General features: G+C 42.0%; 1 protein-coding gene across 1 annotated transcript; it reads right to left on the bottom strand.

Moving 5' to 3' along the window:
- Positions 1-1,878: 1,878 nt before the first annotated feature.
- Positions 1,879-12,921, bottom strand: adad1 (adenosine deaminase domain containing 1 (testis-specific)). The gene is made up of 12 exons (XM_071535300.1): positions 12,759-12,921; positions 12,365-12,505; positions 11,012-11,179; positions 10,808-10,879; positions 10,308-10,433; positions 9,287-9,410; positions 5,197-5,367; positions 4,307-4,391; positions 3,917-4,073; positions 3,179-3,413; positions 2,388-2,520; positions 1,879-2,002 (listed from the first exon to the last, which is right to left on the bottom strand). Exons 1-12 carry the CDS (start codon positions 12,919-12,921, stop codon positions 1,889-1,891), a joined length of 1,689 nt encoding a protein of 562 aa, XP_071391401.1. The 3' UTR covers positions 1,879-1,888.
- Between the last annotated feature and the right edge of the window lie 1,297 nt (positions 12,922-14,218).

Below are 14,218 nucleotides of genomic sequence, written 5' to 3'. Positions count from 1 at the left end.
GAATCCAGCCCACGGTCCTTTGCTGCATGTCCTCCCCTCGCTCTCTCTCCCATACCTTCCTGTCTCTCTCTCACTATATATCTGTCCAATAAAGCATAAAATGCCAAAAATAAATCTTAAAAAAAAAAGAATAGTATAAAGTATAGTAAAATAGTTATTATATACAGGGAGGAATAAAAACTGCAATATAATAAATAGATATATTATACAACAATTTACAGTGTAATGTTTGAAGATATGAATATAGCTATGTAGGTGAGATTTACAGATTTACAGTTGTACAGTTGCCCATAGGACAATCCTATTGATTCAAAAACATGATCAATTCTGTTTCTGGAACTTTTGGAAGAAATCTTTTTCCTACTGGATTTCTAGTGACCAGTGTTTGTGTGGGTGTGTGGGTGTGTGCATGTGTGGTGTGGGTGTGTCCCTATTTTCGGGTGTGGTTTGTTAAGTTTCGTTTTTGATAATGTTTTGGTTAGTTTACGGGGAAGCACTGGCTTCAAAGGCCCATTGCCTGGCTGGCCCAGCGTCTTACCCACCCTTTTGTTAATTTCCTCCAGTCCAACTTTTGTCTCCTTTGTTACCTTTTTGTATTGTGTAAAATAAATATTGAACTTTTGTTTCTAGAATTCTATGTTATGGTCTCTCAACGAGTCTGTTTTGGGTTGAGGTCGTAAAAATGCATGCTGATCAGCCATGTAAAGGGCAGCAATGTACTGACACATTTGAACAATCTGCAATATAATTCTGTAAATGATCAATACCTTTTCTAAGCATATCAGCAGAATCACACACTGCATGCACATGAATTCTGTCTGTATGAATCCTGACCACAGAATGCAGAAACGGGACTTACCTTCACTTGGCCATCCACTCATTCAGTTTTTGAGAGTCTTTTCTTCTGATGAAGGACGTACTGGTATCGCGGATTTAGTGTTTGTCTTATGCTTCTGTGGTTTGGGGGAAGTGCGGGGTACGATGGCCCGTCGCGTGGTCGGCCCAAGTGCTTCCTTCCCCATCCTTAAGTTCAGTTTGCCTGGACCTCCTTGACCCTTCAGGCATTGTTTTTTTGCATTTTGGGATTATACTTTTGTAAAATAATGGGGTTTGATGCCTTTATGTGTTGCTGACCTCAAATGTTAGCCATGGTTTATTGAGGTTGTAATAATATACAACAAACTCCAGAACAAACTCAAATACACATAAAAAGTTGGCATTTTTCCCACTTGTAAAAGATAGATTGTGCCACAAAGAATCTACCTTTAGTGAAACAGATCTCTTTAAATAACACAACTGACAGTCATACTTTAAAGTTTTGAAAACAAGGGTTTCAAAAGTAGGATACCAAGGCACTTGCAGATAACATACACTCTACGTGGCTATTTAAATTACATACAATAGTATAAAGTACTATTTTAAGCAGTAAAATAATATAAATATCTCACGGTCTTGTCGCCACGCAATGTAAATATAAGTATCCAAGTGCAAACCAAAACCCTGATGAAGGTCTGTGTGGGTCACAGCACATACTGTATGTCATTTGCCTCAATAAATGGCTATTTTATCTTCAGATCCAAGTGCTTTTGTATCCTTCCTTCAAAATTCGGCTCAAAGAGCACAGTTAACCAAAAAGGTACTCCTTGAACATTTATCTAAATAAACAAGGATTCATTTCAATCCTATTAGAAATAACCACTAAAAACAACATAATACTATAATCATAGTGCAAAGCCATAGGAAAAAGTACTTTTCATTAAGTAAACTTCTTTCAAACTTAGTTTTCAAATTCGATTTTGAAACAAAACTGCTTTATTATTCCAGAAATTTAGCTTTTGCCCTAACAGTTATGATTCTATAGGGAAATATAACCCTGTTGTGGTTTTGTTCACATGCTGAAGTGATCACTGACCGAAAGCTTGAGCAACCAGGAACCGTAGCCCTGCTGCAGCAGGTACGCCCTCAGCACGTTCTTGGCCTCCTGGTAGGGCTTCGCCATCCTCTGTACAACAAATAGTGAAAATTATATTGATCTTTACATAGAACTCTTCAAAGCAAATATACAAAGCACCTCACAGTAAGGAAAACAAACATAAATAATTATATAATGAATGAAATGAATGCCACTGCAACATAAAAGACAATAACAACAATTACATAAAAGTTGGTAAAGTGTGTTTTAAAAGGTGATGTCCCAGAAGACCATTTTTTTCAAGGGTTTGCAAACAGCATGAACCTTACATTGCAATGCACTTAATGCGCTACTCTCCAATGGGTGTTCATTTATTTCAAAACAAAGAATCCGTTTCTCCTGCATCATTCCATCATTCTATTGCAGATTGATCATGCAAATGTAAACAACTAAAGCCAGTGCAGTTTGAGGTTACCTTGGCCTCTCTGTAGGAGCTGGTGGCCAGCAGGTCATGTCTCTGGGCCTCCTTGGACACCAACTTGAAGCGGTTCAGCATGGCTGCTTTGCACAGGCGGCTCGCCAGAGCGGTGCCGCTCTTAAAGGGAGACCTACAAGAGAATCAGTGTGAATGACACTCGGCGATTCAAACACAGACAAACCTTGCAAAACATACACCAGGGCGGAAAACTAATCACGTGTTCACAATGCAAGCAACACAATCAGCAAGTCGTTGCAAGTCCATTCATTTCCTATAGAGCTGATCAACCAGGGAGACTTGGCTGATGTGTGGACGGTAAACAAGCTTGGCGGCCAAGAGACTGAACTTTTCACGGTCATCAGATGTCAGCAGCCAATCAGATTGCTTCCTTGTTGTTTCCCTACCGATATGATTTTGTTTTATGTACAATAGTTCTGCCTGGCAAGTTCGAACTGGGCGAGAAGTTGTTTTCAGCCATTCAAAGCTTCGCAGTTCTCTACAACATATTTGAAAGAGTACAGGAATTAACGTCTCAAAAACGATGCTTGCAGAACAGTTGCATCCATCGTTGCGGTCGATGGTAAGTTCTGAGGTAATTTTTAGTTTTTTTCTGTTTATTTTTGATTAATGCAACTAGCAAACCTTCAAACGTGGACTAGTCACTAGCAAAGTGGCTTGTAGAGCTGAAAAGCTCACCAGCCACAAAGCTACAAGCAAAATCTACTAGCATTTGGCTGTTAATTTCCCACCATAATGACAAATTCCCATACAGTCATAGTCATCCTTACTCCTCTACGGTCTTGCCCTCCAGGCCATCCACAACCTCCAGGGAGCTGTCTCCTTGGCTCCAGTTGATGCCCAGAGTCCACTGGGCGCTGCCGGTGCTGTTGGTGGCCACGGTGGGCACCAGGCTGATATGTGGCCGCACCATGCAGTAGTACATGGGCAGGTGGGGGGTTATCCCCTCCACACGCTGGCTTATGGAGATCTCCATGCCACGAATGTCGCTGCAGCTCGAGTCACCTGGGAATCAAGTGAGAGCCAGGCATTTCTTAACACTGTAGGGTTCCTACATTTGTCAGCATATATGTTCTAATGTTATGTTCTTTTGTCAAATAGATGATTTGAATGTATGAGTTTGTTGTCGTTTGTTGTTGTAATCATTTACAACATCTGCAACTAGCTTGAGAGCCAACTGCTGCAAACAATGGCCTGTATATTTCTGAACATACAGACTTGCTGTTGTGTTACCTGAGGGTCTCAGTGAAGAGTGAAGTGAAGAGACATGGAAGAGACCTCCCATGTCCAACTCAATTATATGCATTTGTGTCTGTGTGGCAGACTCAAATTTGTGAAAGAAATTTTCATACAGACAATACTGGGTGCAAAATCTGTTAACAAAAGTGCTGTCATGAGTGATGTTTGTAAAATTATGCCATGGGTTTATAAACAGCTTGACCTGATGTTTTCTATGTTAAAGTCCATAGAGGGCTCTCTATAGTGTGTGATTTGACTCGTTGACTTGCCAATGAGGATGCTTTGGACGTAGACGGGCTCGATGAAGTGGCTGAGCAAGGCGCCCTGATAGCCCAGCACTTGCCACTGGGTGATCTTGTCGGTGGTCGACATGCTGACCACCTTGGAGGCCGAGTGGTCAAAGGTGGAGGAGAAAACCGAAAACACCTTTGAAAGAAACAAATTCAATTGTAATCGCACAGCAAATACCAGCAGTTAGCAGTTGTGTTGGCGTTTACGATAAGAAGGCTACGAAGGTTTGCGTGAGAGTATACAAAGCATGTGTCCTGTGACGACAATGGCGTGTCCAAAGTGTGTTTAGAAATATACACAACATTACTTTTGTTGCATATACCATATTACCAGTTTCAAAGCATCTCTAAGCGGTAAATGATAAACACCTTTCCCTCCACTGTCAGGTGCGTCAGGTGCAGGCTGATCTCGTTGTTCACTTCCCATGCTGCAATGGAGAGAGGGTTCAGGCGCCTGAGAACGGGGGGAAAAAAAGAAAGCACAAAACTGAAGAAAAAAAAAAAAAAGAAATCTTGAAGTTTCTAGAAATGTTACTCATGTTACTTTACCCAGTTTGTTTGTTTGTGTGGCTTTGATAAAAATGTAACTGCTGCCAGATGCAGCTACCGGAGGAGGAGTACAAAACAGCGCCAAGGAGAGCATGGAGGAGTTTTATAATGACGCCAGAGCCTTTTTAGTGTCTGGCCTACACCAAAGCCCTTACTCAGCCGTTTGAGGTCTACATACGGTAGTTATGGTACATTTCGACCAATTCCGGCAAGGGGTGTCATTTCCACACTATTTTTTATGCTAGCCACCGTGCAATGCATGCTAGTAGCAGCACAGCGAGTTTCAAAAAGCTGTGCATGACGTTGGCCGCTCCACATTTGCATATATTAGACTTGACCTGAACAATACGCAAATCAGGGGCGTGACTCGACTGTTTAGGTGAAATAACAGAGCAAACAAGCTGCAATGTTTTTCCAGTTTGAAACAGAAACCAAGCCCAACAGTGAACCAGTGAAGACATCGCCTACTTTATTTCGGTGGTCGAAGGTGAAACTTCCCCGGTAGTGTCGCTCTGTTAAATTTATCTTAATTACGTATTTGAACATTTTAAAAATAGGGCAACAGCCGAATTATAAAAGCTGATGTTGATCTCTGCGAACAAATATTCACATTTTCATGACCCATCCCTCACTCAAGATGTGGGAACTATCAAATTAATTTTCCAGACTTTTCTTGTGCCGTTTGAACTGATGGAGAATCGGACGCTCACAGCTTGGAGGGGATCTGGGCGGCGCCCTTCGGCAGCTGGTTGACGTAGAGGTGGAGCGTGACGTCGCTCTTCAGGCCGAGGAGGCTGCTGTTGTCGCTCCGCTGGAAGATCGACTTCTCCTTCAGCGTGGCCATCTTACTGAAGAACATCAGCAGGTGCCGGTACAGGAACCTAATAACACAGCGTACGAGACAGAGCGGTTGGGTCAGAAATATGTACATATGTGCAAATACATTACGTAATGTACATACATGCATGTACATGCAGAAACAGATGTGATATGCGTTGTTACAAAAACAAATAAACATGTTCTCCCCCATCTGCATAATTAACAAGTAGTCCAGTAGCAATCCACATTTTAGATGGGGAGATAACAGTTGAGTGGAAGCTGTGATCAAAATAGCCAAATTCATACATTCCCTAATAGTGCCATATTCCAAAAATATTTGTGAAAATCAACTATTTGTCATGCTGCTGAGGACCCTCCTTAAAGGTCCCATATTCTACACTTTCCAGTGTTTTATTTTATGTCTTGAGGTCCATTAAAAGCTGTTTGTGTGGCGTCATGTACCAAAAACACTCTCAATCCATTTTTACACGTTCATTTTCCAGCATCTCTCTGAGCCTTACCGAGAACAGGCTGTTTCTGTTGCTGTGTCTTTAAGGCTCATTAACGGCCCTCTGTTCTGATTGGCTAACCGTTTCAAGAGTGAAACGTGAGACACCGCAGCCCGGCAGCTACAAGTAGGGAAAACTCTCTGGTAATGAACAATGACAACCGCTTTGAAAAAAACACTTTGTTAGTCTGTTATTTCAAAATTTCCAAAAATGATAATGAGCGACACCCCACTTTGTGACGCCACAAAGTTACGAAATACCAAACAGCTCGTTTAGAGGCTCGCTTTTTCTAATATGGATTGTGTGGATTTAGTTGGGACTGTATGTCCCTTTGCGAAATGTCTAAAGCCGCTTTTCCATCGCATGGTACTGGCTCAGCTCGACTCGACTCTACTCGCCTTTTTTGGTTTTCCATTGGGCAAGTACCAGGTACCAGGTACCATACTACCTGGTACCTGGTACTTTTTTTGGTAGCACCTCCGTCAAGGTTCCAAGCGAGCTGAGGTGATACCAAAAGGTGACGTGAAAACACTGCAGACTACTGATTGGTCAGAGAGAATCGTCATCATAACATACATAACGTACTATCTGCAGTGGAAAACCAAGTGGTACTACCAAAAGCGAGTCGAGTCGAGTCAAGGCGAGTTGAGCCGGTACCATGCGGTGGAAAAGCGGCATAAAATAAAAATGATAAACTGATCTCTGCTGGAGATTAGCCTGGTATCCAGCCCCTATGAATCGCAGTTTTCAGCACTCTTCGAATTTGCATGGCGATTCATAAGGGTCTGGACGCAAGCCTATCCACCACTGATTCGGTGACGTAATTTCTTGCCCCAACCGATTGGTTGCTGTTAGTTCTCAATGATCAAACTCTTTGACCAATCACAATAGCAAAGCAGATTGACGTAATCTGGTGGTGCCCATACCAACAACAATCATGGCGGCGTTCACTTCCCAGTGAAGACAACAGTGTGTTATTGTGTCAACGACAATTCCAAGCAACCGATCCTTAACCATCAGCGGCAATATAATTTGTCGTCATTTGTTGCCGCTTGTCGTCGAGCACCCAGGCCCCCAGACTACTTGATCGTCCCTCGTTCTTCCTGTGTTTCCTTTGCGGAGTCCACTCCAGGTCGCAAGGCAGAAATACCAAATTTTGCGGCCTCTTTCACTTGATCTTCCATAAGAGCGACCAACGGACAAACGACAATAACAAGAGGATTTGGCAGTCCCATTTCTGTAGCCACCAGAGGAGCAAGCAGGTAAATGAAGCTCTTACCAAAGCTGGTGGGAAGCACCGCGAATACATCCTGACCTCTTAAAAAGGCTTTTAAACACATGGATTGTTCCTGTTTTAATTCATTGATGCCATTAAGTTTTTTAAGGACTGACGAAATCGCTAAATTTAGCTTGCTGTCATCCAATTCCTTTTCCGGTGCTGCTGCCATGTTGGTTGTTGTTGTTGTTGCTATGGTTGCTGCGGTCTGTAATGGCGTCATCAGTAGATTAGTCCCACCTACATCGACCAGCCAATCAGGTATCTCAGACAGTATCTGTCCGAAATAACTGCCAGTGGATAGGCTTGCGTCCAGACCCTTATGAATCGCCATGCAAATTCGAAGAGTGCTGAAAACTGTGATTCATAAGGGCTGGATACCAGGCTAGCTGGAGATAGCTACATAAAATGTTTTTTAATCCAAAAACGCTATATATACAGTCTGCTCTCCGCTGCGATTACATTTATTTTTTTTCCTTTATCTCTTCCTTTTTCAGACAAGGTAACGTGAGAAATAAAATTCAAACCATTTTCCAGTTAGTATAATGGGATGCAGTGCGGGTCGCCAACAAGGTGTCTCCGAGATGTGTTTAGAAATACACAGGTGACATATTTGACTTTGATTGTGAATTAATATTTCCAATATGTAACCAATCAGATTTGATGTACGGAACATCAGATAAATGTGTTCTCAGAGCATTAGGGGACTCAACAAAACAACAGGAAATGCAACCACAGTGAGAGTCATTCTAAGAAACATTTTATGTAGGCTAATGTGGTGTGTGTGTGTGTGTGTGTGTGTGTGTGTGTGTGTGTGTGTGTGTGTGTGTGTGTGTGTATGTGTGTGTGTGTGTGTAGGTACCTGTAGATTTATTTACCCGATAAGCAAAGGCTACACATTCTAACCAAAGTGCCGTCTGTGTGACTACATTTTAAAATCTTCCTCGTGTATTTGGAGGACATAATCTGTCACTATATGCCAGTGGTTCTCAACCTCAAGTTCGGGACCCTTCAGTGGGTCATCAGATAATTTCCATGGTTCGCAACATGGTTTATGGAAAGTGAAAAAACATTTCTAATACACATATTTATTATCATGTTTTCAATCTTTTTGATAAATGCCTTGTCCTTGTAAAATACTTGCAGCCTCAATGCTTCTTGATTATCTAGCAAATAGCCCAACAAGGGGAAAGTAAAAATCATTGTTTGGGGATAAAAGTCGTTCACCATTTGGTGCGTTAACGCCTGCCACAGAGGGTTGCGAGTAGGCACCGATTCGTTTTAGGGGGTCACGAGTCAAAAAGGTTGAGAACAGGCTTTCACACTCACTTGGATGTCAATTGAAGGACTGTTCAAAGACTTTCAAGGTATTGTTTGGTGAAATTCAAGGACTGTTTTAGGGTAAGACATTAGACATCACAGAGGCCTCATTTATTACTTCGCTTATGAAACATTTAGATTAGTTACCTGGAGAAAGCCTGGGAGATGAGAAAAAAGCTCTTTATCAAGATAAACTGTAAGTTTGTAGCAGTTCTTTTCAATGTATTGTTCATTTGAAACCTATCATTACCTCCGCCAAGGAGGTTATGTTTTCGGTGCCATTTCTTTGTTTGTTTGTCTGTTTGTTTCTCTGTTAGCAGGATTACGGAAAAACTACTGGCCCGATTTTCATGAAACTTTGTGGAAGGGTATAGTATGGGCCAAGGAAGAACCCATTAAATTTTGGAGCAGATCCGACTCACGAACAAGCAATAATAGCACGAACCTTGGCGGAGGTCTGCGCTCTCCGAGTGCCCTTCTAGTTTCAAATATGTTATTTGAAAGAATATAGTAGTACTTTATAATGTGGTAATTTATTTATTTATTTTTTTTGCTCTTATATGTATCACCGGAAGATGTATGTTTTGTAAAATGGTGCTGTCCTGTAATCTCTTGTGGGATGGGCCATATATTTGGCATGACACAGAAATAAAAATAAACCAACTATTACTTATGATCTTGTCAAGTCAAGAAATCCTTTTAAAATCATTCATTTTAAAACTATTTAAAACTACTTCAATAAAAAAAACAATCTAGGCCATCCACTCATTTTCAAAAACTTTTAAAGGCCTAATTTAGGTTTTTCTCAAAATAAACAAACTTTCAAGGATTTTCAAGGCCTGTGGGAACCCTGTGAGAATAAAGCTTGCGACTCACCGCATCAGGGATCTCCTGGCGGTCACCACAGCATGCGAGTCGTGCAGGACCCGTCCGCTCGACGACGTGCTCTCTTTGGTGTTGAAGCTCCCGGTGCCGAGAGCGACCACCTCGCATCCGCTGGCTGGACGGCGAAGAGTGGGTTGGCACACAGAGGAAATACAGTACAGCTTTTTACATGCTCTGATGAAGGCTGTATAGGCTGAAACATGTCAGCGTTATTGTACATGTGCCAATAAATTCAAGTTAAGTGTGAGTACTCCATACTGCCATACTACCTTTATTTTTGGATGTGCTACTTTTTCCTATAAATATAGTACAGTTTCAATTTGATGGTGTACTGGGGAGTGAACATTCATGCGTACAGTGTTGTTTGTATACATTTTTATTGTGGTATTAGTACTGTTAAATAGTATTGTTTCTGTTCTGTTGAGCAGGCGTTACCAGAGCCAGCAGCACAGGTTGTCCCTTTATTGTAGCAGATAGGCTATACTGTAGCTTCAGTGCAACTGGCAAGCACTGTATTTTCTTTTAGGACAGAACTGAAAACTAATTTCTGCAAGTTTACAAACGCATAGCTTTGAGCATAGTTCTTCAATGGTTAGATAATCATTGGCTAATTTAAGGTAGTAGAGGGGTGTTAATGTGCTTGCATCTCATAAATCTCAGTTTGCCCACTTTGCACCAAAATACCTGTTTAAAAGGCAACGCGTACAATCCGATTGCTCAAAGACGTGTTTCTTCCAAGTAGTATGCACACATAAGAATAAAAAAAGACAGGAGAAAACAAGAAAACAAGAAAGATTGCCATCTAGCTCCCCCGGTTACCACAAGAGTTGGCACAGCACCCAATGTGACACAACTGGCCGAGCTTAATGGGAATTATCAGCGCGCCTGGAACGAGTCCTTGACCAATCGGACTGCTTGGCTGAAACCTACCTGCTGTATAAATAATATTTCACTAACCAATCTTTAGAGCATGTGATCTCCCAGGCAACATTGCCCGTGAAAGCGCACTCACAAGTCTGAATGATGAACGCCGCCGTGGTTCCTCCGCAGGCGGCGAACTCCGGGTGACTGTTCATCAGCTTGGTGAGCTGATCCCGTACGGCGTGGGGAATCTGGAGATTGGTGGGATTCTTCCGTTCTGGAGGTGATAAAAACAACAACAAAAAAAAACACATTTATATTTATATTTTTCTTTGAATGAGACTGCGCTGTCCAATCTGTATTGTTATAAAGTCTGGGGAAAACCATGCTATAACTTTCTCCTGTCTACTGTCTCAATGAATGCCGGACAGTCATATTATAGTGATAGGTAGGCTATATTCTACGCTACTCAACGCTTTGACTTGCAAATGTGTGTCGACACAAAGTTCACCAGGAAAAATTCCTGTACGTTTATTGTACCTGCTGACTAAATTGATTCTGACTGTGATAACTGAGGGTGTACTACCGTCTTTCTCAGAGAGAGAGACAGAGGGAGAGAGAGAGAGAAAGAAAGAAAAACTAGACTGTTACCGTGAACGGCTCTACAAGGATGGATGTCAGAGAGTGAGGACTCCTCTTTCACCGGCAGGAGAGGAGGGCCATCTGAGGGAAAGAAAGAAGACACACGGGGACGAGTTGCACATGAAGCGGCACAGACAGAGGAAACAACAGACGGTCCAATCAAAGTCTGAATGATTGAACACGCCTCTTAAGTTAAATGTGCGCTCCTCCGACCTGACGCCTCCGGGAGGACAGATTCATCTTCCAGGCTGGGCAGCAGGTCCTGGAGGGCGAGCTCCGCCGCTTTGAGCCGGGCCTCCTTCTTAGTCACGCCCATCCCAGTCTTGTACTCCATTCCGTCGATCACAACGCAAAAGGCAAAGTAAAACCCCGGTATGTTGCCTGGGTAAACGGAAACAGAGTCCAAATCCTGGTGAACTTTAGCTGCGGCTGGTGAGTTTGTATTTCAGCCACTTTGGCAGGTAACCGAGCGTGATTTGGAGCGGTGTGGAAGGCCCAAGAGTCTGCAGGTTTTCACTTCAACCAAACACACCGGCTGCTTTCACTGACAAGCATCTTCAACCAGAGCGAGGGAAGGGAAAAATCTAGTTGGCTGATAATAGTGATAATGGCCAAAGCGGCTGGTAAATGCTGGGATAGCCACTGTGGCCACCGGACAAAAACACACACAATATCTGATGTATATTAGAGGCCGGGAGGGGAGACTTTTTCCCCTTTGAGAAATTCCATAACTTTCAGTAACTAAGATTTGGTCATTTGCTCAAAATGATCCTACAGTTACTGGGTATCATGACTGTCACCCACCGGGCCAGATCACTCTGTTTTTTTTTTATTATTCTTCACACAAACAAACATCACCAAATCATTAATGACAGTCAGGAAACCCAGGGCCCGGGCCAGAATCTGACCATATGGACATGGACTTATACATATAGACTTTATGAATAAATTGTCAATGGGAAAACTTTCACATTCTTAATCTTGCTCAACAGCCTGCCCCAGACCTTTGACAGCGAACTGCCCCCTCTAACTTTTCAAAACCTGAGTCATCAAATTCATTTTTCATACTTTTCCACACTGTCTAGCTCTGCATACGCACCCTGAGAGTGGGTGGGGAAAAAAAACTCCTTTCTAGCAAGAGCTCATTACTAGTCTCTAGAGCTGCAATGATTAATCGATTAATCGATTAGTTGTCAACTATTAAATTAATCGCCAACTATTTTGATAATTGATTAATCGGTTTGAGTAATTTTTTAAGAAAAATAAGTCAAAATTCTCTGATTCCAGCTTCTTAAATGTGAATATTTTCTGGTTTCTTTACTCCTCTATGACAGTAAACTGAATATCTTTGGGTTGTGGACAAAACAAGACATTTGACGTCATCTTGGGCTTTGGGAAACACTGATCCACATTTTTCACCATTTTCTGACATTTTATAGACCAAACAATGAATCGATTAATCGAGAAAATAATCGACAGATTAATCGACAACGAAAATAATCATTAGTTGCAGCCCTAATAGTCTCTCTAGGCATTTCAAATGCACACACGCTGTGAGTCTTTTACCTGTGGTCACCGTCTCCTTCATTTCCAGGTGGAACTGCAAAACCTGGGCGAGCTGATGCAGCAAAGACACGGCGTGGGTCTCGCCTCGCTTGTACTTGTCAATCAGCACTGTAGGCACGTTTTTCGGCTTGACGGCAGGAGCTTCGTGGATAAAATACGGGAAAAAATAAGCATAGAAAAGGGACATTGAACATTTTTGCCTGTATATCTTTGTCTCTCTGGTTCTAAACAATAAACAGTGTATGTAATCCGTCCTGCAACATGAAACAGACTTCAGAAAGGATGATTTTAAGGAGGCTAATGGGTGTAGACATGATTTTAAGTCAGATATTAAACCTTTACTGGGGAATTTGCAGGATTAGGGACAATATGCAAACCACACACTGGAACTTACCAGGTTTGGATGCACTGCTCACTGCTGGCTCAAACATATTTTGGCTAAGACCTTTTGAGGTGCATGGTGGCACATATGATCCGGTCAGACCTGGAGAGCTAGGCAAATTCTTCTTGAGGATTTGTGCAAAGCAGGCTCCCCTCGAACCCCGATACGAAAACATCTTGACAAGCCTGGATTTCTGACAGAGGGAAATACCGAAATTATATACCATGTTTGAACTGACAAGGACAAGTTCACTAAGAATGCATGATGATGACACCACACATATAGGGTCAGGTGGAGGGAGAATAGCTGAGGTTCCCAAAGTGGGGACTGGGGACCTTCAGGGGGTCCCTAGCAATGTGAGGACTAGTTCCCTTTTATTGCACTCAGCAAAGGTTAAGAAAATGCCAAAATGTAGGCCTAGCTATACAACAATAACTTTTTTGATCATAGGTTTCTCCCCCCCCCCCCCAGTAAACAATTATGTCAATCTTTTCTATGTCATATCCAACAGTATCTAACAACACAAGTCTTCTGATATGGGTTTAGTTTGTCTGCCAAGATGCAACACTGCCTACCACCAGCTAATTTTATCCCTGTCATCAAAGCAAACTAACAAGTTAACACACACTAGCTGTTAAGATGTATTTTTAAGGGTAAATGAACTAGCCATGATGCCTAGCCAAGTGTTGCTAAGACGCACATGCTTTTATTTTGAAATGATGCATGTCACTCTAAAAGGCCGCAAGCTAACAACGCATAGTGTATTTTTTCAAATTTCTGTCGTCCTACTTTAGTGAGTGAGCTAAAATAACTTTTTTTTTAATTAACTAAACAGACATATTTAAATAAAACAGGCTCGTCGTGGTCGTGTCTCACCTGTCGAGATGAGTTGCGTTTCTGGAAACTGGGCGTGTCGGTGTCGATACCAAGTGCTGCGGTTTGACTGGCGGGCGCGGAGATCGTTGTTTGAAAAGATGACTGACTCCATAGTTTTAAAAAAAAAAACCTGCCGCCGCACATTCCGATCTGTACAAGTAGGCGTTAACCCTCACGCATGCGCTCTCCTGGTGGAAGTTGTTTTGCTTTAAAAGTAGTCATCACAAAAACATACATTTTAGCGGGATGTTAGCAAAACTTTCAGTTTGTGTTTAATTTGGTCCAAACAAAACGTAGAGAGTTTAAACTTAGATTTTAACAGGATATCTGTAGACACACAAAGTTTACAAAATATTTGTCTTGTCCTTTTGTTGTAATTCTTGTCTTGTATTTTGTTGTTATTCTTGAAAGACCAATGAATGGCCCGGGTTAGGGTTAGGGTTAGTTAACTCACTTGTCTGAAACCACTAAAATGCTAACTGGGTAACTGCAGCTAACAAAAATTGGTTGCACATTGCAACTAGCTTATTTTTTTCCTATGCTGTTTGTGGAGAGGTTGTGTTTTCAAAAGTGGCTGCATGAAGGTCACAAAAACT

This window comes from Centroberyx affinis, unplaced genomic scaffold, assembly GCF_046629955.1.
Source record: "Centroberyx affinis isolate AG114_WGS23_722 - 3 ecotype Tasmania unplaced genomic scaffold, CSIRO-AGI_Caff_v1 ptg002687l_1, whole genome shotgun sequence".
NCBI lineage: Eukaryota > Metazoa > Chordata > Actinopteri > Beryciformes > Berycidae > Centroberyx > Centroberyx affinis.
Note: the sequence above shows the minus strand (reverse complement) of the source record. Positions and strands in the feature narration are given on the sequence as shown.

What these genes read in the sequence shown, in the direction of transcription:
- adad1 (XM_071535300.1), bottom strand. Translation starts at nt 12,921, where the DNA reads ATGTTTTCGTATCGGGGTTCGAGGGGAGCCTGCTTTGCACAAATCCTC. An exon ending in TCCTTGTAGAGCCGTTCACG is followed by an intron (nt 10,434 to 10,807) that starts GTAACAGTCTAG and finishes TATCACCTCCAG; the next exon opens with AACGGAAGAATCCCACCAAT. An exon ending in GGCGTTCATCATTCAGACTT is followed by an intron (nt 9,411 to 10,307) that starts GTGAGTGCGCTT and finishes TTCGCCGTCCAG; the next exon opens with CCAGCGGATGCGAGGTGGTC.